A 25411-nucleotide genomic window follows, 5' to 3' on the forward strand; every position below is an offset into this window, starting at 1 on the left:
CGGTTTCCCATATTAAGGCGAGGAAGCTTTAACCCTGCTGTCCTCGTCCCAAGGGATGCTCTGGATCCGGGGGAACATCGCCTGCTTGGGGAGCAGCCGGAGGCGAAGGGCACAAAGCGCTTTCCTTCCCGCCCCGGGGTTACTTTTTAAAACAAAACAAAGCTGCGGAGTAGAAGGAGGCTGTTTGCGTCCCACAGTGCCCCGCGGCTTGGCAGGCGCCGTGTGTCGAAGCCGTCGGCCAGACCCCGCCTTCGGCAGCGAGGCTGCGCGGCACGGGTGTCCCGGGGGGCCACGAGTCCCCAGCCTGGCCCGCCGTGGTGCCAGGGCCACCGTCACCATCCATGTCCCCTGCCTGCATTGCCAGGGTCCTGCATGCTCTCACCTCCCTTGGGGACGTGACATGCATGGGGGTCCCCAGAGCTGCAGCGTGTCCTCCCCCAGGGAAGGGGATAAGTTCAGGGGGGAACGTGGGGCAGGACAGACAGCCCGGGACAGGCGAGGAGGCAGAAGGAGGGAGGAAAAGGGGAATTCAGCTACGAATACAAAGGAGGAGAAGGACTGAGCAAAGGAGCGGGGGTAAAAGAAAGTAGACAGCCCTGAGGCTGGCAGGGAGACCAACACTGGGGTGGGTGGTGGCACAGTCACCCCTGCACACAGCACCCAAGGGTGCCTCTGGGTGCAGAGAGGGCCCCCCAACAAGCAGGGATGGGGAAGGGGGTGCAACGAGGCTGGGGGAGCTGAGCACCCCCGGTACGCCCCGAACCTCTCCCCACCGCAGTGCCAGGAGGGCTGTGCCCAGGCTGCCCCAGCCGCCCCCCCCAGCCCTGCCGCGGTGCTGGGGCGGCTTCCCGGCACCGGGCTGTTGCTTTTTGAACGTTGGACCCTGGATTTTTGCTGCGGTCCCTCTCCCCACCCCGCTACTGTTCACTGGCAGCAGTGACTCATCGGCGATGGGAGAGGAGCGGGGATTAATCACTCATAAAGCGCGCATGCACACGCACACATGTGTGTGTGTGTGTTTTTGCGTGTGTTGCTCTGGTTGCTGTGTGAGTCATTCCCAGCCTGCCCGGGGCTTTTGCTGCACTTCCATTAGCTGGGAAGCGAACCGAGCTCGATTGCGGCGCGGGCAGGACGAGCCGAGCCGGCCGTGGCTCGGGAAGCGGCACTTGTCCCATGCCTTTGGCCTTGCATCTCGCCAGCCTCGGACCCCTCCGTCCGCAGGGGATGGCTGGGGCGGGTCGTGCTTTGGGGTGGGCACCGGTGCCCAGGCTCTCGCCAGCGTCCCCAGCCGCGGGGTGCAGCTCCCTTTCCAGCTTTCCTCGCTGCAGAGCCCAATTTTGCGAGCAGGAGCTCACAAAGGAGGAAGCTGGAGCCCCCACGACCACCACCGGCCGAGGTTCTGGCTCAACCCCTCGTTTCTGGGGGGCAAAGGGGTTGTTTCTCTGTTCCCCGGCCGTTCCCAGTTCCCATGCAGGAGGGATTGGCTTTGTGGTGCCAAGCATGGGGGGGATGAAGTCCGAGGAGGGGACAACCCCCCCCCCCAGTAGCACCGGGGGGGTGCCAGGAAGCGTGTGGCCGATCTGGAAGTCACGAGTTGCCGACTCTCGGCAGCGCTTCAAGAAAGGCAGGGCACCCTGCACCCCGCTCCAAGCTGGCCAGCAGCTGGGAGGACTGGGAATCGCCCATGCTGGGAACTGGAGATACTGGGAGAATGGCTGAGCGCTGGTGGGACTGGGAATGACTAGCACTGGGAGGTGGGGGAATGGGAAACAGCTGGTGCAGGGAACTGGGACAGGGGAAACTGGACTCAACTGGTGCTCCAAATTGGGGGGAGTTACAAACTGGGCACAGCTGGTATGGGAAACTGGGAGAAAGGATAAAACTGGGCACAGCTGGTACTGGGGAGAGCTAGGAAATGGGGACAGCCAGTGCTGGGAGAACTGGGCAAAGCTGGTGCTTGGCGGCGGCGGCGGGGGGGGGGCGGTGGCGGTCCTCTGGTGCCCCAGGGCTCTGTGACACTTCGGGCTCCTGGGGTACCCCAGGCAATGGTGTTTTGGGTGACCTGGGACTCTGCGTTTGGGTCCCTGGAGTTTGGGGTGCTCCAGGGTCCCGTGCAGCCTGGGGCTCCTGCATTTGGGGTATGCCAGGACACCCCCCCCAGCCCCCTGGGGTCAGCTGCTGAGATGCCACCTGCCCTGTGGGGCAGCAATAGCCTGGGGGTGCCCAGCCTGGGGGTGCCTGGCTGCACCCCATTGCTGCAGCCCCTCCCAGGGGGCACTTTGCCCTTGCCAAGTCCCCCCCCGCCAAGCTGAAAGCCAGCCTCAGCTGGGGAAATTGCCCTAGAAAAGGGGGGGCACGGGGTATTTGCAAGGGGGTCACCCTGGGCTGCGCGCCCCAGAGCCGCCCTCCCAAGGCCCCTTTTCCCAAGGATGCTTTTCCAGCCTTTCCCAAGCAAGGCCCTTGACTGATGCAAGTGGGTTGTCTCCACCCAGGTTTCGGATAACTCCACCCGCCTCCTCCTCGCAGCTCCTCCTCCCGGTGCACAGCCCAGCTGGGATATAAGCAAGTCACTCAGACAACCAGGAGCAGCCGAGACAGCTGGGTGGGTGGCGTGGGACGCCGAGCTGTGACCTGTGCCGTGTCCTTCGCCTCGACGCCGGACCCCATGGCGACGCCTTCGCAGAAGAGGAGCACCCGTAGCGGGGCTTCGGGGACCCCCTTGTCCCCCACCCGCATCACTCGCTTGCAGGAGAAGGAGGACCTGCAGGAGCTCAATGACCGCTTGGCCGTCTACATCGACAAGGTGCGCTCGCTGGAGCTGGAGAACGCCGGCTTGCGGCTCCGCATCACCGAATCGGAGGAGGTGGTGAGCCGCGAGGTCTCGGGCATCAAGGCTGCCTACGAGTCGGAGCTGGCGGATGCCCGCAAGACCTTGGATTCGGTGGCCAAGGAGAGAGCTCGGCTGCAGCTGGAGCTCAGCAAAGTCCGGGAGGAGCATAAGGAGCTGAAAGCCCGGTGAGTGCTTTGGGGACAGCGGGGGGGGGGACAGTGGCGGGACGGTCACTGTCGTCATGCTTGGCAGGGAGCCGGGTGGGAGGAAGGAGCGACCTGGAGGAGGCAGGGAGAGGGGAAACCCGTGACACAGCTGGGGCAGGAGTGTCCGTGGCAGGGACCGAGAGAGGAGGGAAACTCTCCCGGCATTCCCGCTCTCCCTCCAAGCGCCATCTTTGGCCAGGATGCCCTTGGAGGGGGGGATCTGGGAGCAGAGCTGCGAAAGCTCGGGTCTGGGGCTAAGCGGACGTGCCCCAGGCTCCTGGGCAGGGTCTGCGCCATGCGGGGCGCAAGCGCTGGGCTGGCGGCCCCTCCGCATTCGTCATCCTGGAGCTATTCCTAAACACGCTCCAGCACAGACCGGGAAGCGGTGCCAGCCAGCTGGCTCTGTCCTGCCCACAGATCTCGCCTGCTCGTCCTATTTTCCTCTGCTGTCTTTGGCACCGGTTAAAGAACCTGCTTGGGTTTTGTTTGCCTTAACCCTCCCTGTGCCGTGCTGTTCTTGCTCTGCGGGGTCCCTTGCTTTGGGGCAAGCAATGCTCGGGCAACGCCTGCGTCCCTTTCCCGTCGGCTGGCTCGGGGTGACATGCTCCGGGTCTGCTTAGAGGCTCAAATCCCCCCAGCCCCTTCCCCTCAGGTTTATATCTTTCCCTTCCTGGCATCAGAAAGACCCACCTCGTTGCCATCTCCCTGCTGCTGTCGGGTGCCTCTGCCCTCCCCTCCTCGGGACAGTGGCAGATGCCCAACGCGGGTCCCCTGAGGACGCGGGTCCCGGCACGGGGCTCCCTGGCCGGTGTCACACTGCCGGCCAGGCAGGGACCGGCCGCTGGGCTTCCCTGGGGCTCTGCCAGCCCGGGCGGCATTGGGACCGCGGCCCTGCCATGCTCAGCTCCCCGAGTCCCGCTCCACGGGAGGAGCGAGCGGGTCCCTTCCCGTCATCAGCTTTGGTTCGGGGCAGGACCTGGTCTGGGCAGCGGCGGCACGATCCCCTCTTGCTCCGCTTGATCTTTTGCCTTTTACTCTGGATGCCTCGTTTGGAGTCTATACCAAATGAGGCTAAAATTAACTTCCTCAGAAGATGCCATAAATATTCTACCTACTGGGAAGGGAGTGAATGTGCAGCCTTTTACAGCTGTCTTTGAAAGCAGTGCGGTGTTTTATATTTAGCTTTCCATTTCCCGTGCGCTGCTGCGGCTCTGTCCTTAGATAAGGCGGTTTCGCTCGTCCCACTCGGTGCAAGGCAGATCCCTGTTTGCCAGATCCTGAGGATCTGGGAGCTGAGGAGCTGAGCTGTCTAAAGGCTTTTGCTGCCTTATGCAAACCCAGAACTATCTTGGCCGCGATCTTTTGAGGGCTGGAAAAAATGCCCGGCCTGCAGCTGAGCTGCGTGCTCAGCCCGGAGCTGGCTGTGCTGCAGAGCGGTCCCTGCAAAAAAAAAAAAAAAATTATACATTAAGCTTTTTCCTGCGATGGGCTGCGTTCCTGGAGCTTGCTGTGCTTGTTCCCTAACGCTGACAGATCCCCCTGAAAAAGGGCTTTGACTCGAGGGGATTCCCAAAGAGCAGCTCTCGGTTTGGAGGCGGGTTTCGGTGGGGTTTCGGACCGTTGTTTTCGGAGAACGGGCAGCGAGGACGGTTTCTGAAGGGGAGAGGTGTTTCAATGTGTTGAGTCGTCTCTGAGTCACGGTTTGCGAGATGCACGAGCGGCTCTGCCGGGGGAAGCCGGTGCCATTCCTTCCTGCCTCTGGCGTGCCACCGCTTCCTTGGGCGGTGGTATCGGGGCTGCTTTCCACCCCCCAAAATCCTTGCAAAGGGGCTGCAGCGCATCTCGTGTCACTGGGGACCTTCTGGACGTGGCAGAGTTGCTCAGAGAGGGGCACAGATCAGCTGCCAAGCTGCGGTGTCGCTCCTAGGGCTCGGTTTGGCCGGGGTGCCCCGAATCTTTCGGGCATGAGGGAATGGGGCAGCCTCAAGCCTGACTCTGCGGATGGGTCGGGGCCGTTTGTGGGGTCAGGAAGGACCCGTTTGCCGCTCTCGTGGCGGGGCAGGCGGTGCGGGTGTTGCTCCGCCATCCAGCTGGGCAGGGAGGTACCGCTCCTGCCGGCTCTGCCTGCCCACCCTGAGCCCCTGGGTCAGCGCCTTGTCCCTGGGGAATTTTGCGGACCTCGGTGCAGTGACGCTTTGCTTGGCTAATAAATATTTCGGCAGCTCTTTGCTCCCCTCACTCTCCCCATCAGCCCCCCGGGGAAGCGCTGGGTATCTCCCACGGGGCAGGCGGCTCCGGGGCCACGTTATCAGCACCCGCAGCATCGCCGCTGCCCGCAGCCCGGGTTGTCTCGCCGGCGCAGAAGGGAGGGCGGGGGGCTGGGGGTGTCGGGGTATGGCGTGTCTGGCTGCGGGCACGCTGCCTGGTGCTGGTGGAGTCAGCGGGTGCTGGGCCCACCCCGGGGTGGGGGAAGAGGCGCTGGCTGGAGCGGGGAGAGGGTGTGCGAAAAGGAGACCGGTCTCACCAGCTGCTGATGCACTGGTGCAAGAGCTGCGTGGGTGGCGGAGGCTCTGGCCAGCCTGGGGCAGAGCTGGGTTGAGGGGTGCAGGCAGCTCCCCGCCCTGTGTCTCCCACCACCCCTCTATTCCTGCTTGGCTGCTCTTCCCTTCAGGACGGACCCTTCCCGCCACCTGTTCGGCTGCTCTCGATGCCGGTCCGGGAGCGGTTTCCCAAAGTAGCCACCCCAGGTCCTTGCACCACGGGACCCTCGTCCCTGCGCAGCCCGGTGCTGGCTGTGCCCTGGGACAAGTGACCCGCTCTGGGCACCGCTGCCACGCGTGTCCGCAGCCCCTGGGCTTCCCCGGCGGCTCCGCAGCCCTGCGTGGCCGCTGGCTGTGCCGGAGCCACGTTTGAGGCGAAGCAGAGGGTGCGGCGAGGGCGGCTGGTGACTCAGGGGTGCTGGCAGCGCCTGGCATCGTCCCCTCCCAGAGCGTGGGGAGAGCCAGGACCAGCCCGACATGCCCCTGTCCCCAGGTGTCCCTGACCTGCGGTCCCCAAGGAGGGGCAGGCGGGTGGTTTGGAGGGCGCAGGCTCCAGCACGGCGCCGGGCTGCTGCGGAGAGATGCTTTGCACCCCGGTCCTGCCCATCGCCCCCTCTCCGTGAGCCGTCTCCTGACTCGCGGGGTGGAAAGCAGAGTCCCAGCCCTTGCCTTGCTCCACTGAGGATTCGCCTCATCCCGGATCCTCGAGGCGGAGGTGTGTGTCGGTGCAAACCCCGGTTTGGGGGCACCGGGGTGTGTGGATACAGCCCTTGGGCACCTCCATCCCCAAGAGAGGAGCCCCAAGGGGGGGTTCTCAGTGCCCCGCTCCCGTGGGCAAGGGGTGGCTGTGCCGTGGCCGGCTCCCTCCTCCTCCGAAACAGGAACCAGGCCCTCGTTAGCAGCGCGGCTGATGAGCGATGGCTTCCTGAATTGCAGCCCCTAACCTGATTAAGCCGGTGCCTTGGCAGCGCCTCTTCCTCCCCGGGCCCAGATCTCATCCCTGGTCCTAATGAGGAAAAATCGCCTGTTTTCCGAAGGTTGTTGGGGGCGGGAGGGGGGAGCTCATCCAAGGGCAGAGCAAAGGAGGCAGCAGCGAGGGTGCCGGGGGGGCTGGGGTGAGCCCGTAACCCTTCCCCATCCCAGGTGGATTTTGCACTGTGCTGGGTTCAGTGATGACAATCCAAGAAGGAGCAGGTAAAAGAGACCTGTTTCCTGAGAAAAGAAAGAAAGGGGAAAAAAAAAAAAGCCTCCCCGCCGCAGGGCCGGGCGCTGCCTCTGTGCCGCCTTTAGCAGCAACGTGCTTGCGCTGGAACATTTTGCGTGGGGGAGAAACCTCAGGCTCCTGGGCTCTTTGCCCCCCTCTGTCTCATAGAAACCCTGCCAGGGAAGGAACGGTTTGGCTCGGAGGAGGCTTTGCCCTTTCGGAGCAAACAAAGAACAGCTTGTGCGGCCGGGTGATGCTTTGGGGGAGCAGGCGACGGGGGGCTGGGATCCCCCCATGTCCCTCGGGGACCCTCTCAAACACGCCGCCCCTGAGTCTCCGGCACTCCGGATAGATTTATTTTCCCCTGACATCCACACCCGGCAGCTCGGGATGGCTGGGCGCGCTGTGGGGCTGAAAGGCTCCGTGGCAAAAGCCCCATTGCTTCGAGGCTGAGGTTTCCGTAGCCCCCGGCTGTTTCTGCGTGGGGGTATTTCTTCTCTGTGCAAACATCCAGCCCCGCTTTTTCCCAGCTCCCTGAGCAGGACCATCTCAGGCGGAGGAAAAGGCTCCAGCGCTTTCGTTTCGTGGCTCTGCTCTCATCGCTGGCTGCCTTCGCTGGCGTCTTCCAGACACTGCTGTTACCCCGTCCTGCTGCAGGGCTGGGCCATCCCCTCGCTGTGCGGTCTGTTCCCGGGGACGAGGGGAACGAGAGGAAATCCCGTCGCCTTAAACATTTTTATTACGATAGGATCCACCCTGGCAAATTAAGGACCTTAACCTCAGAGCTGGGGGATTAAAGAGAAGCAATTGCAGAGGGAAACGGGGCTGGCTTTGGTGTGGGAAGGTATCCATCCCCTGTACAGCGTCTAGCGCAGCGCGTCCCAGCCTGCCCTGGCCGTGCTTGCTGCCACAAGTGTTTTTCAGCCTCGTGCGCGTCACTTCGGTTGTCTGAATCCCATTAACGCTTAAACTTCGGAGCCCAGCAGAAGTGAGAGCCTTTCCCGGCGCAGCGCTCGGCAGAGGCATGCGAAGAGGGTGGTGCGGCCGGGGTGGGGCACGCCGAGCTGCTGCCAGCTCCTTATTTTGCTAAATTCGTGCCCTTTGGGAGCAGCAGTTTCCTTCCCTGCTGCTGGCAGCCGGCATAGGAGGAAGCCACCGGTCTCCCCCTGGTCCTGGCCAAAATTAGGGCTGGCATGGAGGAGTCCCTGGGAAGCATCAGCCCAGTGGGTTTGGAATGGGCTGCCCCGGGTAGGGCTGGGAATCGCTTCCCGCTGTCCTGCCACCACCTGCGTTACCCATTTCCCCATCCCGCTCTCTTTGCGAGGCTGTTTGCCAACCCTCTTCCTCTGTGCCTGGCTCGGCACGTTCCCAAACAGCCGAGACCGGTGCCATGTGAAACCCATGTCCGTCCACAGCCGCCGTCAGTCACCCGCAGCCCCTCACCGGGGTGTCAGGGCTGGGTGCCCACCTGCCTCCCCTCCCTGCCGAGGGTTGAATAGCCCCACTGTGAAGCTGAACAACTGCAAGGGGCTGGCACTGTCCCCCAGCCCCGCTTGGTGCGGTGGCAGCTGCAACCCCATGCACCAGCCCCTAATGCAGAGACCGCTGCACGACAGCCCGGCTCTCGGCCGTGCTGGAGAAGCCCCGTTTCAGCGTGTGAAGGACGTGGCAGCACGTCTGTGAGCCCCACGGGGCGATCTGGGGCCGTGGGTATTAAGGTTCAAAAGGGTGTGGAAGTTGGTTAATGAAGTGCATTGAACTGAGCCCGCAGAGACGCCACAAAACCAAACTGGGGTTAGGACACCTCCGTTCCTGAGCGACACTGAGTCAGCACCGCCCGTTGTCGATCATAAACCAATTTCCTTTCCACGATGAAGGTGAAGGTGCCTGTGGTGGGGGTTATCCTCCAAGCCGTAGCCAGCCGTGGTGCTTTATTGCTGCCTTCCCTTGTTTAGAGCCAGGAGTTGCGATAGCAATAGGAACGAAGGTCCCCAACAGCCCGGGGAGCGTGCACGGTGGATGTCCCGCTGCCTGTACTTTACCCTGCTTATTTATGGGCTTGCACCATTGCAGGTGTTGGCACCGTGCCCCTGCAAAGAGGTGATGGAGCCAGCGTTAGGAGCAAACAACGGCTCTTCTGAAGCTTTTGAATTTTTGCATCGGGGCTGCGAGTGGCTCAGAAGCACTTCTGTAGGAGAGGGTTTCTGATAGAGGAGGTCTCTCAGCCCTCTTGGACAAAAGCCGCCTCCACCCACTTGCTCTGGCTCCTGATTTCGACATCCGTGTCCTCCTGCCATCCAGCTCGGTGCTCCCGGCCCTGGCTGAGCAAAGCTTGGCGTCTCCCTGCCGCAGTGCTCGGTAGTGCCGATTCGTTGGGGTTTTAAGAACAGTTTAGGGACATGCTCTCTCCATTAAAGCCCCAGCTCTGAGTCATGTGAGCCCGAAAAAAAGTCCAAGCTCTTGACGTGGATGTGTAACGCGTGGGCTTCAAAGGGGTAGGAGCCTGAAGGAAGACTTGACCCTAGTGCTCATGGGCACCCAGCTGTTTTCCAGCACTGGGGGTGGCCAATTGCCCCATTACAGCTCCCAATCCACACTGGGAAGAGCCACTTGTCCCCCTCTCCTTGCAATACTGTGGCCGAGCAGAGCTCTGGGCTCGCCGGTGGCATTGGGGAGGGCTCTGGATCCAGACCCGGCCGCGCTCGCAGAGCTTTTGCAGCCCAGTGGTGAAGCAGGACGCGGCGATAAAACCTCGGTGCCGCTCTCCGCGCTTTTTTAACGCCTGTCCCCCTCTGTGGGGACGGGGAGCGAGGTTGCAGTGGGGCAGGAGAAGGAGGATCGGAGACCTGCAGTGGGGCAGGAGAAGGAGGATCGGAGACCTGCACCAGGGCACGAGCAAGGAGATGAGTCACGCTCAGCTGCGTGTCTTCGGGCTGGAGCAGGGTGCGGCCGCCGCGGGGCCATGCCTCGCTGCGTCTTCGGGAGGGCCCCCACCGCTCCGGCAGTCACGCTTACCCCTTCCTTCCTGGCACGACGGGTGCTCGTGGATAACCCGCTTCCCAGCAGCATCTGTGGGGTGCACGGATGCCCGCCCCACCCCAGGGCACCATGTCATCTCCCCACAGCCCCGCAGGCACTAGGAGAAATGAGGGAGAGTTTTGCAAAGCTGAACCTTCGTGCCATGGGCTTTAGGGGGGAAGCAGAGCGCTGGGGAGAGCAGATTTGCTCCTTGGCATCATGCTTTTGCAGGCTGGGTTGCACCCGGAGCCCCCGTTTGCAGGGCAGAGACACGAACCTGCGCCACGCGTGTCCCGACTAGCAAGCGGCGCTGCTTTTTGCAACCCAGCCTTGGCTCTATCGCTCCAGCGCAAAAAGCTGCTGGTCTTGGGCTCGCCCTGCGGCGAGTGCTGTGTGGGTGCGTGGGGCTGAGCAGGAGGGAGGTAACGGGGAGGCTGAAGCCTCTTGCGGTCGCTGCGTTTGCAGGGCAGTTCTGTGCAGGCAGCAATCGGGGCGAAATTGCACTTTCTAGGGATGCCACGTCTGCAGTCCTCGCTGGTGGGGAAGTGATTATTTCCTGCGCGCTGAGCAGGTCTGGGCTTCATCCTGGCACGGCGCGTGCTGGCAGGGAAAGTGGGCAGAGGTGTGCTGGGAGCATCTGCGTGTGGCAGAGCGCAGCAAAACGCCGGCGTTCATCTTCACTGCCGCGCCGAGCTGCGTTTTCCCAATGGCATCGCGTTCAGACCCATCCCGGCAGCCACCCTGGCAGAGGCGGTGCAGGCGGGAGCTCGCAGCGCCGGCGGTGACTCACGCCGGCAGCCGAAACGGGCAAACAAGGCGGCTCCAGTGCAACCCGCGCTGGCCTTGCCGCCGCTGCACGCAAACAAACCTTGTGGCAGTGTAAACACCTCGCCTGCCTTTATCTGCGCTCTCCGAGCCGGGATAGTGAACCCTTTTGTTCCCAGGAAGATGGGTGGCAGCTGGACCCAACAATCCCCCGCTTTGTTTCTTAAGCAAATTTTGCTGGTCGGACGCTTTGCGTACCCAAATTTATGGAAAAGGGGGTGAGCTGCTGCTGCTGGAGAGGAAAAAGGAGACTTTGAGCTTGCTCCCTGTTTTCCCTCTCTTGGGTCCTCTCCGCCTTGTCCCATCTTGCCCAGGGCCCCCGTTCCCAGCTGTGGATCGGTGCAATGCAGCAGGCGCTGGCTGGGGTGCAGCTTGCTCCCCGCGGCGTAGCCGGGACGGCGATGCCCCCCCAAGCAGAGCAACCCCCTCATCGCTTTGCATCACCCCTCTTAGGGGCTGCAAAGCTTTGCCTTCAGAGACGCCCTCGGACCGCACGTGTGTGCAGAGGGAAGGGAGGCGACCGCCACGTTTGCATGGTGGCAACGCGTTTCCTTGCTCCTGGGGCTGGGATTTGCATCCCTGCTCCTTTCTCCGCTTGCCCCAAGTCCCGGCCGCATCGCCAGCTGCCAGGTCCCAGCGAAACACGTGCTCACGGCTCTTTTCCCCCCCTGCCCCAACGCTCCTGGTCCCAAAGACGTGATTAATATGAGTGACTCAGCTCACTGTTTTTAACAACATTTGTAAGGCTTCCTTCCACCACGTCAAATCCCCCAGGGAAACACTGGGAATCTCTCTGTACTTTGTCTTCGTCCTTTAAGGCGGTGTTTTATAGGCTTTGCATTTCTCATTCATCAAGAGAAGGATGTATTAAAGTAAATCTAATGTTCTGGGATTTCAGTGGAGGTGCAACACTAGGAGTCATTTGAGGTGGAAAAAAAAAAAGTTATATACAAAACTTTCCCGTTAAGTTTGAATCCAGTTATTGCAAAAACTGGAATTTGCTGGGTCGGAGTAAGATAGTCAAGACTGAGCAAAATCCCTTAAATTTCATTCAGTCCAAACTGTAATTGTCTAAATATTTGTCCATTATCTTAAAGATATGAAACTGCACTTGTCACCGTTGTGAATGTTCACAGTATTGCAACGAATACTTTGAATTTCCTTGTTCTCTCCCCTTCCCAAAGGCAGGAGTATGCGCAATGCAGGCTTAAGCTTTAAACAGGCTTTTATATTATATACAACACGACAAATTCTTAATAAACTCCGGATTGGAAACCCAAGCTTTCTTCTTGTGCCTTTTCTACTGAAACCTTGTCCTCGGAAGATGGAAAGTGAACAACGTGAAAGGTTTTGTAGTCACATATTTGAGCTGTCTCTAAAAAAATCTTCTTTCCAGCACAATTCCAGTCTTTTTTGAGAGAGTTTCTTCTTCCTGATGAAGGACGTTATTGCTTTAATATCTATTTAAGACAGTTTAAGTCCAGGCCATCGAGTGTCTTTTAGATAACCTGATTCAAAATTCTATGGAAAGCCGGCAAAAGGCAGGCTGGCATGTTCGGGATATATGGGTTTGGGTCGTGCCGGGCTTGGGCGGGTGAGCGGGGATTGATGGGTGTTTGACGGTGGTTTTCTGAGCAGTTGAGATGTTCGGGTTTTTAAAGTCTTTGGTGATTTCGTTTCAATGGAAAATGCAGTTTTTGCAAGCGAGGAACCAGCCCTCCCTCTGGAAACCCCGGGATCAGCCATTCCCCTCAGGACCTGCGTAGACGGTAACGTTGGCCAGGTTTTTTTTCCTGCACACGGTGCAGACAAATTGCCGAGCTCCGGCGACCAACCTGGGGCTGGACCAGTTTCGCTAAATCAAGTTTCAACTGGTGGTGTGTAATCCCAGCCCAGGGGCTTGGGTCTCTGCTTGGCCCAGGTAACCCAGGGTTTGGCGGCGAAGGGAATCCGTAGGGATATTCTGCCCTCGTTTTGCTCGCTCGTCCCCGAGGCTCAGCCACGAGCGGTGCCGGGGTCCGTACTCCCCCGGCACCGGTGGCTTCCAGCAGCCGACGTTCAACTTGCTCTTTTCCAACTCTTTGCATCCTCTTTGCATCCGTCTCCTGCGGCTTGCAGCACCCCGGAAAAGTTAAAGGCAGCTGTGAGAGGGGGTTTCACAGGCAGCAAGGCACCGGTGGAGCCGGTGGGAAGTTGTTGCGCCTGCTCCACGCTGGGGCACGCGTCTGCGGAGAATAAATCCTGCCCCTTGTCTATGCAGACACGTAGATTTATGCCTGATGCAAACCTGGGGCCCCCAAAAGCGCAGTGGAAAGCCAAGTCCTGTCCATTCCCCCATCAACTCCCGCATGGGAGCCGGCAAAACCCCTTTTTCCAGCTATAAAACCTCTCCGGTAATACCGTCCACCCTTTAAAACCACGGAGCCCTCCTGTTACTAGGGGGGAATCGACCCAAACAGCAACGTCACTTGGTGACTTGGGATTTCCACTTCCAGCTGCTGGCGAAAGCTGGGATGAGTCACCAGCGCCGGCGTGACAGCCCAGGACGGGGAGCGAGTGACACCGGGGCTCCCCGGCCAGCACGGGGTGCGTGAAGCTTTTAAATATACTACTTATTCTCTGAAATAGTGTTTCCGGCTTTTAAGTAGCGAGGGGGGGCATCAGTCCACGCCGTGGCCACGTGCATCGATGTGTTGCGGTGCTGACGAAGCCTAATTGCTTTTCCCCACCGTGAGAGGTGAGGCTGCGGGGAGACGGGGCGTGGGCGCCGGGTGTTTGCTCCGGTGTATCCGGCGAAAGGCAAAAAGCTCCGAAAGGCTTCGTGGGGAGTATTCGTAGCTGATTCCTGGAGGTATCAGCTGTGATCAGGTCCAGTCGCGCTGGACTTTGTATGCGCCTGCATCTCCCAGTGAGGCTCCCGGTGATGGGGTTTGTGGAGGGACAGGAATGACTAAGATTTTGGGAACCCCAGACTGAAGGGTCCGTTTGCATCCCCGTGAAATGTTCTTTTCTGGTTCCCACCAAAGCAGGAGTTTTGGTTCATTCTTGGGATGCAAGGAAAGGCCAGATCCCAATTCCAGGAGGGGGAAGTCCAGCTCTTAGGAGATGCCAACAAACTGTTCTCGCTCTGCTGGGGCCACGTGGAGCTGAGCAAGCCCTTCAGCCCCAGGGACGAGCGTGCCAGGAGCGTGCAGCATGGCCGGCACCAACCTTGGCACCAGGAAGGAGCTTTGGCACAGCTGACGCCGGAGGGTGGGAGCTGTTTCCACACATCCTTGAACACAGCCAGCTCTGGCATCCCCTGGCTGCCATTTGGCAGGGGTTTTGGTGCCGAACAGGATGCCGGCTCCATGCAGATGTTGTCCTCTCTATACATCGCGCTGGCTATTTACAGCTCCCTTGCTAGGAGACCGGCTTATGTTTATCCTGGTGATTTGGCAAAGGCACAGCGGCACGGATGAGTCAGGAGCTGGGAGAAGCTGCTTCGCCACATTCCCATTGCCCCACCGCAGAGGTTTTCCCAAGACCGCCTTTCCTCGTGCTGTCCCTGCTGCTTGCCCTGTGGGGCCCTGGTCCCTGGGATGGGGAAGCGATCCCTGCGATGGGGGAATGATCGCTGGGATGGGGGAACCCATCCCTGCAATGGGGGAGCGATCCCTGGGATAGGGGGGGCGATCCCTGGGAACCGATCCCTGCAATGGGGGAGCGATCCCTGGGATAGGGGGGCGATCCCTGGGAACCGATCCCTGCAATGGGGGAGCGATCCCTGGGATAGGGGGGTGATCCCTGGGAACCCATCCCTGCAGTGGGGGAGCGATCCCTGGGATAGGGGGGTGATCCCTGGGACCGATCCCTGGTGCTGGAGGCAGCGCGGTGCAGTGCAGCGAGCCCAAGGTGGGGCAGAGCAGGTTTTCTGGGTCCTCCCAGCAACCAGATCCATCACAAACCTCCTTGGCCACATGCTGCCTCTCTTACCTCAGTTTCCCAAGTCGTAAATATGTCATAAAGCCTTTTCTGGGGTAGCGTTTCCCCAGGCTTGTGGCAGGATTGCAGGGGAGCGAGCTGGTGTGTCGCCCGGCTCCCCGGCAGCAAGGTGAGAAAGAAACCCGCAGTCCCCGGGGATTTGCTGACGTGCAAAAAGATTTATAGATGGGGCATGAGCCTGTGAGCTCGCCTGACTTGGCACCTCGTCTGGGGTGGGGCGGCTGCGATTTGGAGGCAGGGAGGGAGGGGAACGCCCGTTTCTCCCCTTGGCTCCATCCCGCCCCGTTGGTCCCCTTCCAGCACGCGAAGTTCGGCGCTGCCCAAGCGCCGTCACGGTGAACGGCGGCCGCACCGCCCGCGGGAGCAGCCTCGTGCTTCAGAAACGGCTCGTGGTGATTAGTCGTAGGGTGAAACCAAAGGGTGTTTCCTAAAATGCATCTAGTGGGCTTTGGCTTCTCGGAGAGGGTTGGCACCTTTCCGTCAGCCCGGCGGGGCACGTGCCCAAAGCCGCTCGCTTCCCAGGAGCTCCGACGGCTCTGGCATGTCTCGGCTTTTCCAGAGGGAGAGCCCAGATCTGCCAGGTTTCTGGGCTGGGATTTTGGGGCAGAGCAAAGGGGAGCGATAGCGGATCCTGGGCGCCGCTCCGCGGGGCTGTCCCTGAACCTTCTGCGGGGACCGTCCGCCCCGAGGGTCTTCAGCCCTGGCCCTTTTCGAAGGCATCGCGTCAGCTTCGCAGGCTCGTTTCTGTGTCTGTGCTGAGTACAGTCAGAGCAGGTCCAACTTTCCATTAACATTTGGATTTTCTGGCAGCTCAGCTGCAATTTTCCTTTTTTTTTTTTTTCCCTCCTTCCTGCTTTTAAAAGCTAAAAATAAAATGTCTTGAGGCCCCTTTTCCCTCCATCTTTTCTCTTGAGACATTTGTTTTTTGAGGATTTGCTGCTTCTGTTGTGTTTTCTCCTCTTGGCTTCGATAAATGCTTGTTTTTACACCCGACTCTCCCAGCGCAGCGGATCAAATCCTGCGGGATGCCGAGCCCATGTCCCCTGGCCGCAGGCACGCAGCCCTTCAGGGTGGATCTCTGCTTCCCTTTCAGTTGGCAGAGGATTTGGGATCTTTTAGGCTCTAGCAGGCGGGATGGGGAGACCGATGAAACGCTCTGGCGAGGAGGAGGAAGGTCCCCGTCCGTCCCCTTGCCGAGGGAAGTGGGAGCGACGCAGCTGCCATGGAAGATTTTATTTTTAGCCCAGCGCCAGCTGGAGCCCGGGAGACTGCAGGGGAAATAAAAGCAGGACCCAACGGGAGGCGAGAGGAAAACCCAGACCCTGGCTGGGCTGGAACGGGGATCGCAAGGGCTTGCGTGGACGGGTGGGCACAGGGGTCCCCGGCGCCGGAGAGGACTTGTACGTGTGCTGAACTCTCGGCTGGAGGCTGCCGCCTTCGGGGTCGGGGCTGTGTTTTGAAGGAACGCGGGGGGAGATGCTCAGGTCCCAGCGAGCCGTGTCACGCAGACCTCTGGACCCGCCGGAGGAAAGGACAGGACAGGATTCGTCTCACCCCTCTCCTTCCTGGAAAACTGCTCCCAAGCTCAGCCCCGCAGCCCAGCCCATGAGCTCCGAGCTCCCGTCTCTGCTCCTCCCCGGTGTAACCCAGAGCTGCGCACAGGCGGCTTTTAAGGAAAAGGGATTTGTCCTCGAGTCTTCTGGCATTTACCATGGGGCTTTCTAGGCATCAATGCGTTTTGCCCTGAGCCCTTGGGATCCCTCCAGTCCCTGGAGAGGGTGAATCCGTCATTGCTGCAGAGACGCAAGTGTAACCATCTAGTCTCAGAATTTTCCCCTCCATGTTTCACTTATAAATGGTACCGGTGTCTCCTAAAGAGTCGGAGGCTTCAGGACGTGCCTGGCGCTGCACATGCCACCAGCCCAATCCCAAAGAGCCAGTGACCCCCAGCTGTACCCAAGTCTCTGCAGCTGACACGGCGAGCAAAGAGCTACAGAAGCAAAATGCCAAGGGCAAGCTCTTCCCAGAGTTACGCGGTGGTTAACTCCATCAAGGACAGCAGGATTAAACCTTGCCGGCAGTGCCGGGGTGGCCACGCTGGCTGCAAGGGCGAGCCGCTGCCAGATGGGAAAACTCAGCCTCAAACGTTGCTTGCAATGAGCCGAGGAGGCTCCGGATCTGCTCCCAGATGGCATTTTTGTCCTATGAGTCACTGGCATGAAAGGAGTGAGTTGCACTGGAAGGACCCGCCGCCGCCGGCGTGGCGCTTGGGCGGCCGGCTCCGACGAGCGGAACCGTGGTTCCCCGCAAAAGGGGGTTAATCGAGTACGGCAGCGCCATGTGAATATCTCGGAACAACTTCTCCGTGAAGTTGTTTGGGTCAGAAAGTAGAAAGAGATGCAGGAAAATCTGCTGTTGGCCAAGCAAGGAGCTTCCCACAAGTCTGGGAACGCCGGTCCCTCCTCGTCCCGGGGTTCTGTTCCCTGTGGGCAGGAGGAGAGGAGTCAAACCACCTCCTCAGCGTCTCACTGCTGACATTCCCCATCCTGTCCCGGGGCCGGATCCTGCAGCTGGGGTAGGCTGAGCGCCGTCTGTGCCGCCAACCCCTCCCTGGTATTTTTTACCCATGATCTAATGGCGCGGGTGCGTGCTCACCGCCCCAGGAATGTGCATCACGCGCCGGCGTGCAGCCAGCGCTCGCCCACGGCCGAGGGGGCACCGGCGCCGGTCCCCGGCAGCGTCCTGCCTCCATGAGTCCTACACCCAATTTTGAGGGAGGTGGGGTGACAACCTTGGTCATGAGCCCACAGCGCAAGCCACCCCGGTGCTGATGGCCACTGGGAGCCGCAGAAAGAGCGTCGGGTCTTTTCTTTTTATAGGGCCTACCAAGATAGTGTCAGGTTGTGTTTTGGTGGTATAGTCGGATCAAATTCCCCAGGCACACAGCGATGTGTCTCGGGTCTGCTGCCTGTAAGAAATGGCCTTGACCTGCTGTCGGAGGGCTTAAAAAAGCAAGGGGGGAAGTGGAGGCACGGGACTCTGGGGTCGCACAGCAATGCCGGGAGCCGGGAGACCCGGCCGCAGTCCTGTGCTGGGAGGCTGAGCCCAGCCTGGGGCCACGGGCGGCCGGCATCACTGCTCTGCACCCACCAAGTGACAGCGGTGGACTGAGCTCATGGTGAGGCACGTCCACACCCGGAGCAGCCCCCGGCCCCAGCTCATCGCCCGGTGCCCTCCGTCCGCTCCAGGGAGAGGCGCCAGCCTCGTAGCGCTGGCGAGGTGTCGCGGGTTTCTCTGCCCAGCTGCTGCCTTGGTTGGGCAACTCTGGCTACAGGGCAGAGTCTGCACCCTCCAGCACCCTCGCTCCTCCTCAGCTGCCGCCGCACCATGCAGCCCCTGCCATGTAACCCCACGCTGCTCCGTGCCACCCCACACTGCCCTGTGCCGCCCCACACTGCTCCATGCCACCCCATGCTGCCCTGTGCCACCCCACGCTGCTGCATGCCACCCCACGCTGCTGCATGTCACCCCACACTGCCCTGTGCCACCCCATGCTGCTCCATGTCACCCCACGCTGCTCCATGCCACCCCACACTGCCCTGTGCCACCCCACACTGCTCCATGTCACCCCATGCTGCCCTTTGTCATCCCAAGCTGCTCCATGCCACCCCACGCTTCTCCATGTCATTCCACGCTGCCCTGTGCCACCCCACACTGCTCCATGTCACCCCAAGCTGCTCCATGCCACCCCATGCTGCCCTTTGTCACCCCACGCTGCTGCATGTCACCCCACACTGCCCTGTGCCACCCCACGCTGCTCCATGTCACCCCACGCTGCTCCATGCCACCCCACGCCGCCCTGTGCCACTCCGGCGCCGGCCTGGCCCGCACTGACCTCTAGCGGGTGCAGCCAGGCCATGGGTGCCCGTATCGCACACGGGCGTTACAGCCCTGAGACACCTCCTGCTCACCCAGTCTTTCCCAGCCCTTTCTGCTTTCCCGTATCTCAACTGGTGCGGGACACGCCGGTGGCCGGGACACGGGTGGGTGGGTGTGAGGTGCAATCCTGCGACTTTTTTGGGGGTGATCCGAGGGGCGCGGTTGCGATGCTCTGCGCGCTTGGGGTGAGGGTGCAACGCCTGGTTTCTCCCTGCCGTGCCGCTCACCCGTGCCATCCGGTGCCTTGCAGGAATGCCAAGAAGGAAGGGGACCTGCTGACTGCCCAGGCGCGCCTCAAGGACGTGGAGGCTTTGCTCAACTCCAAGGAGGCTGCGCTCTCCACAGCCCTGGGCGAGAAGAGGAATCTGGAGACTGAAGTGCGGGACCTGAGGGGGCAGGTGGCCAAGGTGAGCAGATGACACCGAGCTGGGCGGGAGCGTTGGTCTGCTGGAGGGTGGGAAGGCTCTGCAGAGGGATCGGGACAGGCTGGATCGATGGTCCGAGGACAATTGTATGAGGTTCAACAAGGCCAAGTGCCGGGTCCTGCACTTGGGTCACAACAACCCCATGCAACGCTACAGGCTTGGGGAAGAGTGGCTGGAAAGCTGCCCAGCGGAAAAGGACCTGGGGGTGTTGGTCGACAGCCGGCTGAAGATGAGCCAGCAGTGTGCCCAGGTGGCCAAGAAGGCCAACAGCATCCTGGCCTGTATCAGAAATAGTGTGGCCAGCGGGAGTAGAGAGGTGATCGTGCCCCTGTACTCGGTGCTGGTGAGGCCGCACCTCGAATCCTGTGTTCAGTTTTGGGTCCCTCACTACAAGAAGGACATTGAGGTGCTGGAGCATGTCCAGAGAAGGGCGACGGAGCTGGTGAGGGATCTGGAGCACAAGCCTGATGAGGAGTGGCTGAGGGAACTGGAGTTGTTCAGTCTGGAGAAGAGGAGGATGAGGGGAGACCTCATCACTCTCTCCAATGACCTGAAAGGGGGTTGTGGGGAGGTGGGTGTTGGTCTCTTCTCCCAAGTGACAGCGACAGGACAAGAGGGAATGGCCTCAAGTTGCGCCAGGGGAGGTTTAGGCTGGATATTAGGAAAAAAATGTCTTTACTGGGAGAGTGGTGAAGCACTGGAAGAGGCTGCCCAGGGAGGTGGTCGAGTCACCATCCCTGGAGGTGTTCAAGGAACGTGTGGACGTGGCACTGCGGGACATGGTTTAGTGGGCATGGTGGGGTTGGGTTGGTGGTTGGACTTGACCATCTTACAGATCTTTTCCAACCTTAGTGATTCTGTGACCCCCCTGTCCCCCGCCTACCTGGGGGCTGCCATGTCCCCTCTGTGCCAGGGGACTGTGGGGCAGAGGCACGGCTGGGTGGTGGGTCCCCAGCCAGCGCCAGGTGCTGTGCCTGGACAGTCCCCGCTGTCCCCCGCTGTGACAATCCTTCTCCATTCCCTGCAGCTGGAAAGTGCCTTGAGCGAAGCCAAGAAGCAGCTGCAGGATGAGATGCTGCGCCGCGTGGACGCCGAGAACCGGCTGCAGACGCTGAAGGAAGAGCTCGAATTCCAGAAGAACATTTACAGCGAGGTGAGCTGTGATGTGCCACTGCAGTGCCGGGCTCGCTTGAGATAACTCCCCCCCACCATGTGTTGTGTCCCCATCCCTAAGCCGATCCCACCCCGAGGTGACACTGTATCCCCTGACCTGTCCCCAGGAGCTGCGGGAGACCAAGCGCCGCCACGAGACCCGGCTGGTGGAGATCGACAACGGGCGGCAGCGGGAGTTTGAGAGCAAGCTCTCCGAAGCCTTGCAGGAGCTGCGGAGCCAGCACGAAGCCCAGATCAGGCTTTACAAGGAGGAACTGGAGAAGACCTATGGGGCGAAGGTGAGCAGCACCCGCACGCCACCATCCTCTTCCCACCCTGCCCTGCGGAGTGCCGGCGGGCAGAGGGTGCTGGGGGTGCTAACCCACCCGTCTTGTCCTCCAGCTGGAGAATGCCAAGCAGTCGGCTGAGAGGAACAGCAACATGGTGGGTGCTGCCCACGAGGAGCTGCAGCAAACCCGCATCCGCATCGACAACCTCTCCTCTGAAGTCAGCCAGCTGCAGAAGCAGGTGAGTCGGGACCAAGGGATTCCGCTGGATGTCCGTCCCCCGGGATGGTCACCTCCCGGGGACGGGCCCAGGTGGAGTAGCCACCCTCACCTTCTCTCCCCACACAGTTGGCCGCCAAAGAGGCGAAGCTGCACGATTTGGAGGATATTCTGGCCAGGGAACGCGAGACCAACCGGCGCCTGCTCTCCGACAAGGAGCGGGAGATGGCCGAGATGCGGGCACGCATGCAGCAGCAGCTGGATGAGTACCAGGAGCTGCTGGACATCAAGCTGGCTCTGGACATGGAGATCAACGCCTACCGCAAGCTGCTGGAGGGCGAGGAGGAGCGGTGAGCACGGGGCGCTGCACCCGGTGGGCTCTGCGGGTCCCAGCCCTTGTGTCCTCGCTGACTCCATCTCACCTTCTCCTCCTGCCCAGGCTGAGGCTGTCCCCCAGCCCTTCCTCCCACAAAGGTGCGTCCCGTAGCCACTTGTCCACCCCGGGCTCCTCCAAGAAGAGGAAGCTGGAGGACAGCGAGAGTCGGACCAGCTTCTCCCACCACGCCCGGACAAGCGGCCGCGTCGGCGTGGAGGAGGTGGACTTGGAGGGTAGATTCGTCCGTCTCAGGAACAAGTCCAACGAGGTGCGTTTGCCTTCGGGGAGGATCCCTGAGGCTGTAGTTCAGCCCCACTTCACCCCATGGGCTGGAGGTGAACCGGGACAAGCTGGGGAGGAACTGGGGGATCTCAGGGTTGCTGCTCTCTCTCTCGCAGGACCAGGCGATGGGGAACTGGCAGATCAAGCGGCAGAATGGAGACGATCCCCCCATCACCTACCGCTTCCCCCCAAAGTTCACCCTGAAGGCTGGCCAGGTGGTCACGGTGAGTTACTGCCCGGTGAAGGATCCAGCCGAGAGCCCAAAGCCAGCCGGGCCGTTGGTGACGTGGAGCGGTTGGAGCCAGGGCGCCGGCTCCTTGGCGCGTGGCTTTTTTTGGGGGGACAGACCCGCATCCCTGGGGTCTGGGCTCTGCAGACCTGAGACGTTGCTTTTCTCTGTGCTTTTCTCCCTAGATCTGGGCCTCGGGGGCTGGAGCAACCCATAGCCCCCCCAGCAACGTGGTGTGGAAAGCCCAGAGCAGCTGGGGCTCCGGGGACAGCCTGCGCACTGCCCTCATCAACTCCAACGGGGAGGTGAGACCCCGATGGCAGCACCGGGTCGGGGCGCAGGGGGGTCAGCAGACACCGAACACCCCCCCCCAACTCCTTTCCTGTCCCCCGCAGGAGGTGGCCATGCGGAAACTGGTTCGCACCGTGATCATCAATGATGAAGATGATGATGAGGATGACGATGAAGTTAACATCCACCACCGCCATCACCACGTGAGTACCGCGCTGGGGAAGGCACTGGTCCCAGGGCGTCTGTCGCAGGGATGCTGGGGGAGCTCGGGTCTGGTCCCAGTGAGGGTGGGAGGCAGCTCAGCATCACACAGGATCAGGCCTTATGGAGGAAGGCAGTTGGAAGGCTGCTGTGGAAACAACCACACGGGAGAAGCCAACAGACCTCTGGCACCTGGAGAAGATTACCGCTTGCCAAAAAAGCTCTAGAGACCTTGCTGGAAGTCATCTCCAACCCTGAGCAACCTTGAGCTGCCGCGGAAAGGGCTGGAGGAGCCGGGAGGGAGGCTGAGCTGGTACTTCGCATCGCTTGGAGGTGGAGGACAGGATGGTGGGAAGTTGATGGACGACACTTCTCCGCGGCAGCTGCTCCATCCTCTCCACTTCACGAGGGTGCTGGAACAAATCCAGAGGTGACTTTGTCCTTCCTCTCAGCCCATCGCTCCCCTCATGGAGCTGAAATATGCACCAGGAAGAGCAGCGGGCAGTGAGCAGGCAGCGTGCCAGGAGCAGAGCTGCAGCCGCTTCTCCCCGTATCAAAGAAAACATCCCTGGCTGCAGCCCAGGAGCCCCCGCCAGCCCGTCCCGCAGGGCGAGATCTGTCTTGCACACGAGGTACCCGCAGGAATCTTGCACGGAGAGATGCCGTCACTGCCACGCTGTGCCTCAACACTAGCGAAAAATCTGCCAGATGCCGCTCCCCGGGGCTCTGTGTGACAGGAGCAGGATGGGGCGTCCATCATCATCTTTCCTTCGGTTCTCTGGATCTGAAGAGCCATGCCGAGATGGATATCGATTATCCCTGGGCGCAGGAGCCAAGCTCCTGCGAACCAGTGCTGCCTATTCGTCTGGGGGCTGAATCCTTTCCAAGAGCGAATTTCCCATTGGAAAGCAGTCAGCCTGCACTCTCCCGGGCAGTGAGGAAGAGGATGCTCTTAGCCAAGCACAAGAGAAGCGCAGTTAAGATGCATCCTGTCTGCTGAGAGCCCGGGGTGCAAGGACGGGGCAGCGGGGACAGTTCACCCATCTGCAGTGTGCCAGCCCCAGTAATTTGGGCTAATAATAATAATAATAATAACAACAACAATAGTTATTGTTATTATTTTTAAACCATGTGATGGAGAGGATGGGTGGAGTGCGGACCCTCTTTGAAGGCTATGGAAGAGCCCTCCTGGGTCACACCGGTGCTGCCGCGGTCCTCAGGGCAGGGTGCTCAAGGCAGAAGATGCTTGGGCGGGCGCTCAAGGTCATTTTGTCTGTTCCCCCCCTGCATCTAGGGTAGCTGCAGCGGCTCTGGGGACCCCGGTGAATACAACCTCCGCTCGCGCACGGTGGTCTGCGGCACGTGCGGTCAACCGGCCGAGAAGTCGGGCAACCAGAACACCGGTATCAACACCGTGTCCTCGGGCTCGTCCACTTCCAGCGTGACCGTCACCCGCAGCTACCGCAGCATTGGCGACTCTGGCAGCATGGGCCTTGGGGACAGCCTGATGACCAGGTCCTACCTCCTGGGGAACTCCAGCCCCCGTAGGCAGGTCAGTGCCGTTGCCAGACCCCGGATCCAGGCTATCCCGGTGCTGCTGGGTCTCCACGCCATCCCTGCATCACCCTTTCCCAACAAGACAGCGCTGCAGGGGTCCCTTCCCCTCCTTCCTCTCCTCCTCTGCTTTTCCTCTTGTCCCGGGCACCTTCGGGCTTGCACGAGCCTCTTTGTAAGGGGAACGTGGAGTCTGAGAGGGATTGGAAAAGGATGCGGCCGTAGCGTCTCCCCATCCCATGCTCGGCCCCCCTGGTCAGCCCCGGAGCATCCCTCATCCTCCATGGCTCTCGTTCCACCACTGCCGAGCGTTATTCATGCTGGTAACATGAATATTTCAGCGCTTGAATATTAACACCCTCAATATTCAATGTTATTACCCTCATATATTACCTCTAATTCTCAAATTTCTGACTTCAGCGCTATAAATACCCCATCCAAGGGGTATTTATTATAGCCAAGGGGTATTTATTATGGCCAAAGGGTATTTATTTATTATAGCCAAGGGCCAGGGCGGACAAAAGCCAGGGCACACGCGATCCGGGCACCGTGGGCATCCAGAGGGTCCCGCTTGGACATTGCAGCCTCCTTCGCAGCCAGAGCAAATGGATAGTAGCACTGGGTTATTTTTAATTTTCTTCTTTTTCTTTCTTCCTCCCAGGCTCAGGCTGTGCAAAACTGCAGCATCATGTAACTCCGTGGCACCATTCCTGTGTTTCCTGGCCATCACGAGCTAGTTTTTTCCCAAAGCTAAAGAAATTTTTTTTTTTTCCTTTAAAAAAATGATATCAAAAACCAAGGTTGGGATTTTTGTTTTCTATAGCAGGAATTTTATATATATATATATATTAAAAATGCTAAAAGATGCTTTGATTTTTTTTTTGTAAAGAAAAAATCTATTTCTATAAAAAAAAACCAAACAAAAAAAAGCTTTTCAGCTTCAAAATTTTTTTAAAACTTCAGCCAAAGACACCGAGGAGTTGTGTTTACCGAAAAGCCATGCAGGAAGAGATTGTAGTTTAATAGCTCTTTAGATTATATCTTTTTTGCCAAAGCTTTTTATATAGGATTGGGAGAAGCAAAGCCATCCCCGTCAGAGCTGCGCGCTCCTGCGTGCGGCGGGCGCTGCGCCGCGGCGGGAGCGGTTCCGCAGAGGTGCTGGGGCAGAGGCTGAGCTGAGAGCCCCGATGCTGTCGCAGATCTGACTGCGCTGGCGGGCACGTGCCATGGAGGGTTGCCGTCTAGAGCAGAGCACCGCGCCTTTGCAACCCTTTTTTTTTTTTTTTTTTTGGACCTGAAGGCAAAATTCCCTTTTTTTTCTTTTTTTTTTTTTTATTTTTTATTTTGTATTTCACTGCAGTGCTGGTGCGGGGGGCTCCCGGCAGCTCGCGGGCCGTGCCCCACGTCTCTCCGCGGCCGTGCGGGCATTACCCAACTTCCCAGCCCCTTGCCCGCACGCACTCCCGTCGCTCCACGTACTGTATTGCCCATCCGAGGCACCTCTCGCCCTTTGGGTTTCCTTTTTTTTTGAAGCAGCCGAGTTGTGCCTTAGCCGAGGCGGGGGACACTCCGGAGCAGGGCTGGCAGCCCCGCGGGACCCCGTCGGCATCGAGGGTAGATGGAGTAAGGGAAGTGAAAACCCACCGGAGCTGCATCCCGGGACCAGATGGATTTGGTGGATGGGGTGGATGGAGCTTGCTCCCACGGGCTCGGAGCCAGTGGGACCCCCTTGGACCCCCTCTTTGGGGGCTGCTGCGCCCAGTGGGGTTCACCCCTGTTTTTCTCAGCTGTGGTTAGTTGGGCTCTTCTCCGGTGGCAGGAGCTCAGGAGCCCATTTCAGAGCAGGATG

General features: G+C 60.2%; 1 protein-coding gene across 3 annotated transcripts; it reads left to right on the forward strand.

The window, feature by feature from the left end:
• Positions 1-2623: 2623 nt before the first annotated feature.
• LMNA (lamin A/C) lies at positions 2624-24659 on the forward strand. 3 transcript variants are annotated; one of them, XM_059832264.1, is made up of 12 exons: positions 2624-3015; positions 18797-18953; positions 19999-20124; positions 20252-20422; positions 20526-20651; positions 20759-20979; positions 21069-21273; positions 21404-21511; positions 21702-21821; positions 21912-22010; positions 23303-23560; positions 24224-24659. In XM_059832264.1, the coding sequence occupies exons 1-12, from the start codon at positions 2666-2668 to the stop codon at positions 24254-24256; spliced, it is 1974 nt and encodes a 657-aa protein (XP_059688247.1). In that variant the 5' UTR covers positions 2624-2665; the 3' UTR covers positions 24257-24659. The 3 variants fall into 3 exon arrangements, with proteins under 3 accessions (XP_059688247.1, XP_059688248.1, XP_059688249.1); XM_059832265.1 differs by having other exon boundaries at positions 24230-24659; XM_059832266.1 differs by lacking the exon at positions 21912-22010 and having other exon boundaries at positions 24230-24659.
• Positions 24660-25411: the final 752 nt, after the last annotated feature.

This window comes from Gavia stellata, chromosome 33 (assembly GCF_030936135.1).
Source record: "Gavia stellata isolate bGavSte3 chromosome 33, bGavSte3.hap2, whole genome shotgun sequence".
Lineage (NCBI taxonomy): Eukaryota > Metazoa > Chordata > Aves > Gaviiformes > Gaviidae > Gavia > Gavia stellata.

Excerpts from the sequence above, each read along its gene's own strand:
- LMNA (XM_059832264.1), top strand. The coding sequence starts at position 2,666 with ATGGCGACGCCTTCGCAGAAGAGGAGCACCCGTAGCGGGGCTTCGGGG. Across the intron at positions 18,954-19,998 it reads TGAGGGGGCAGGTGGCCAAG|CTGGAAAGTGCCTTGAGCGA; the intron begins GTGAGCAGATGA and ends CATTCCCTGCAG. Across the intron at positions 21,274-21,403 it reads TCAGGAACAAGTCCAACGAG|GACCAGGCGATGGGGAACTG; the intron begins GTGCGTTTGCCT and ends TCTCTCTCGCAG.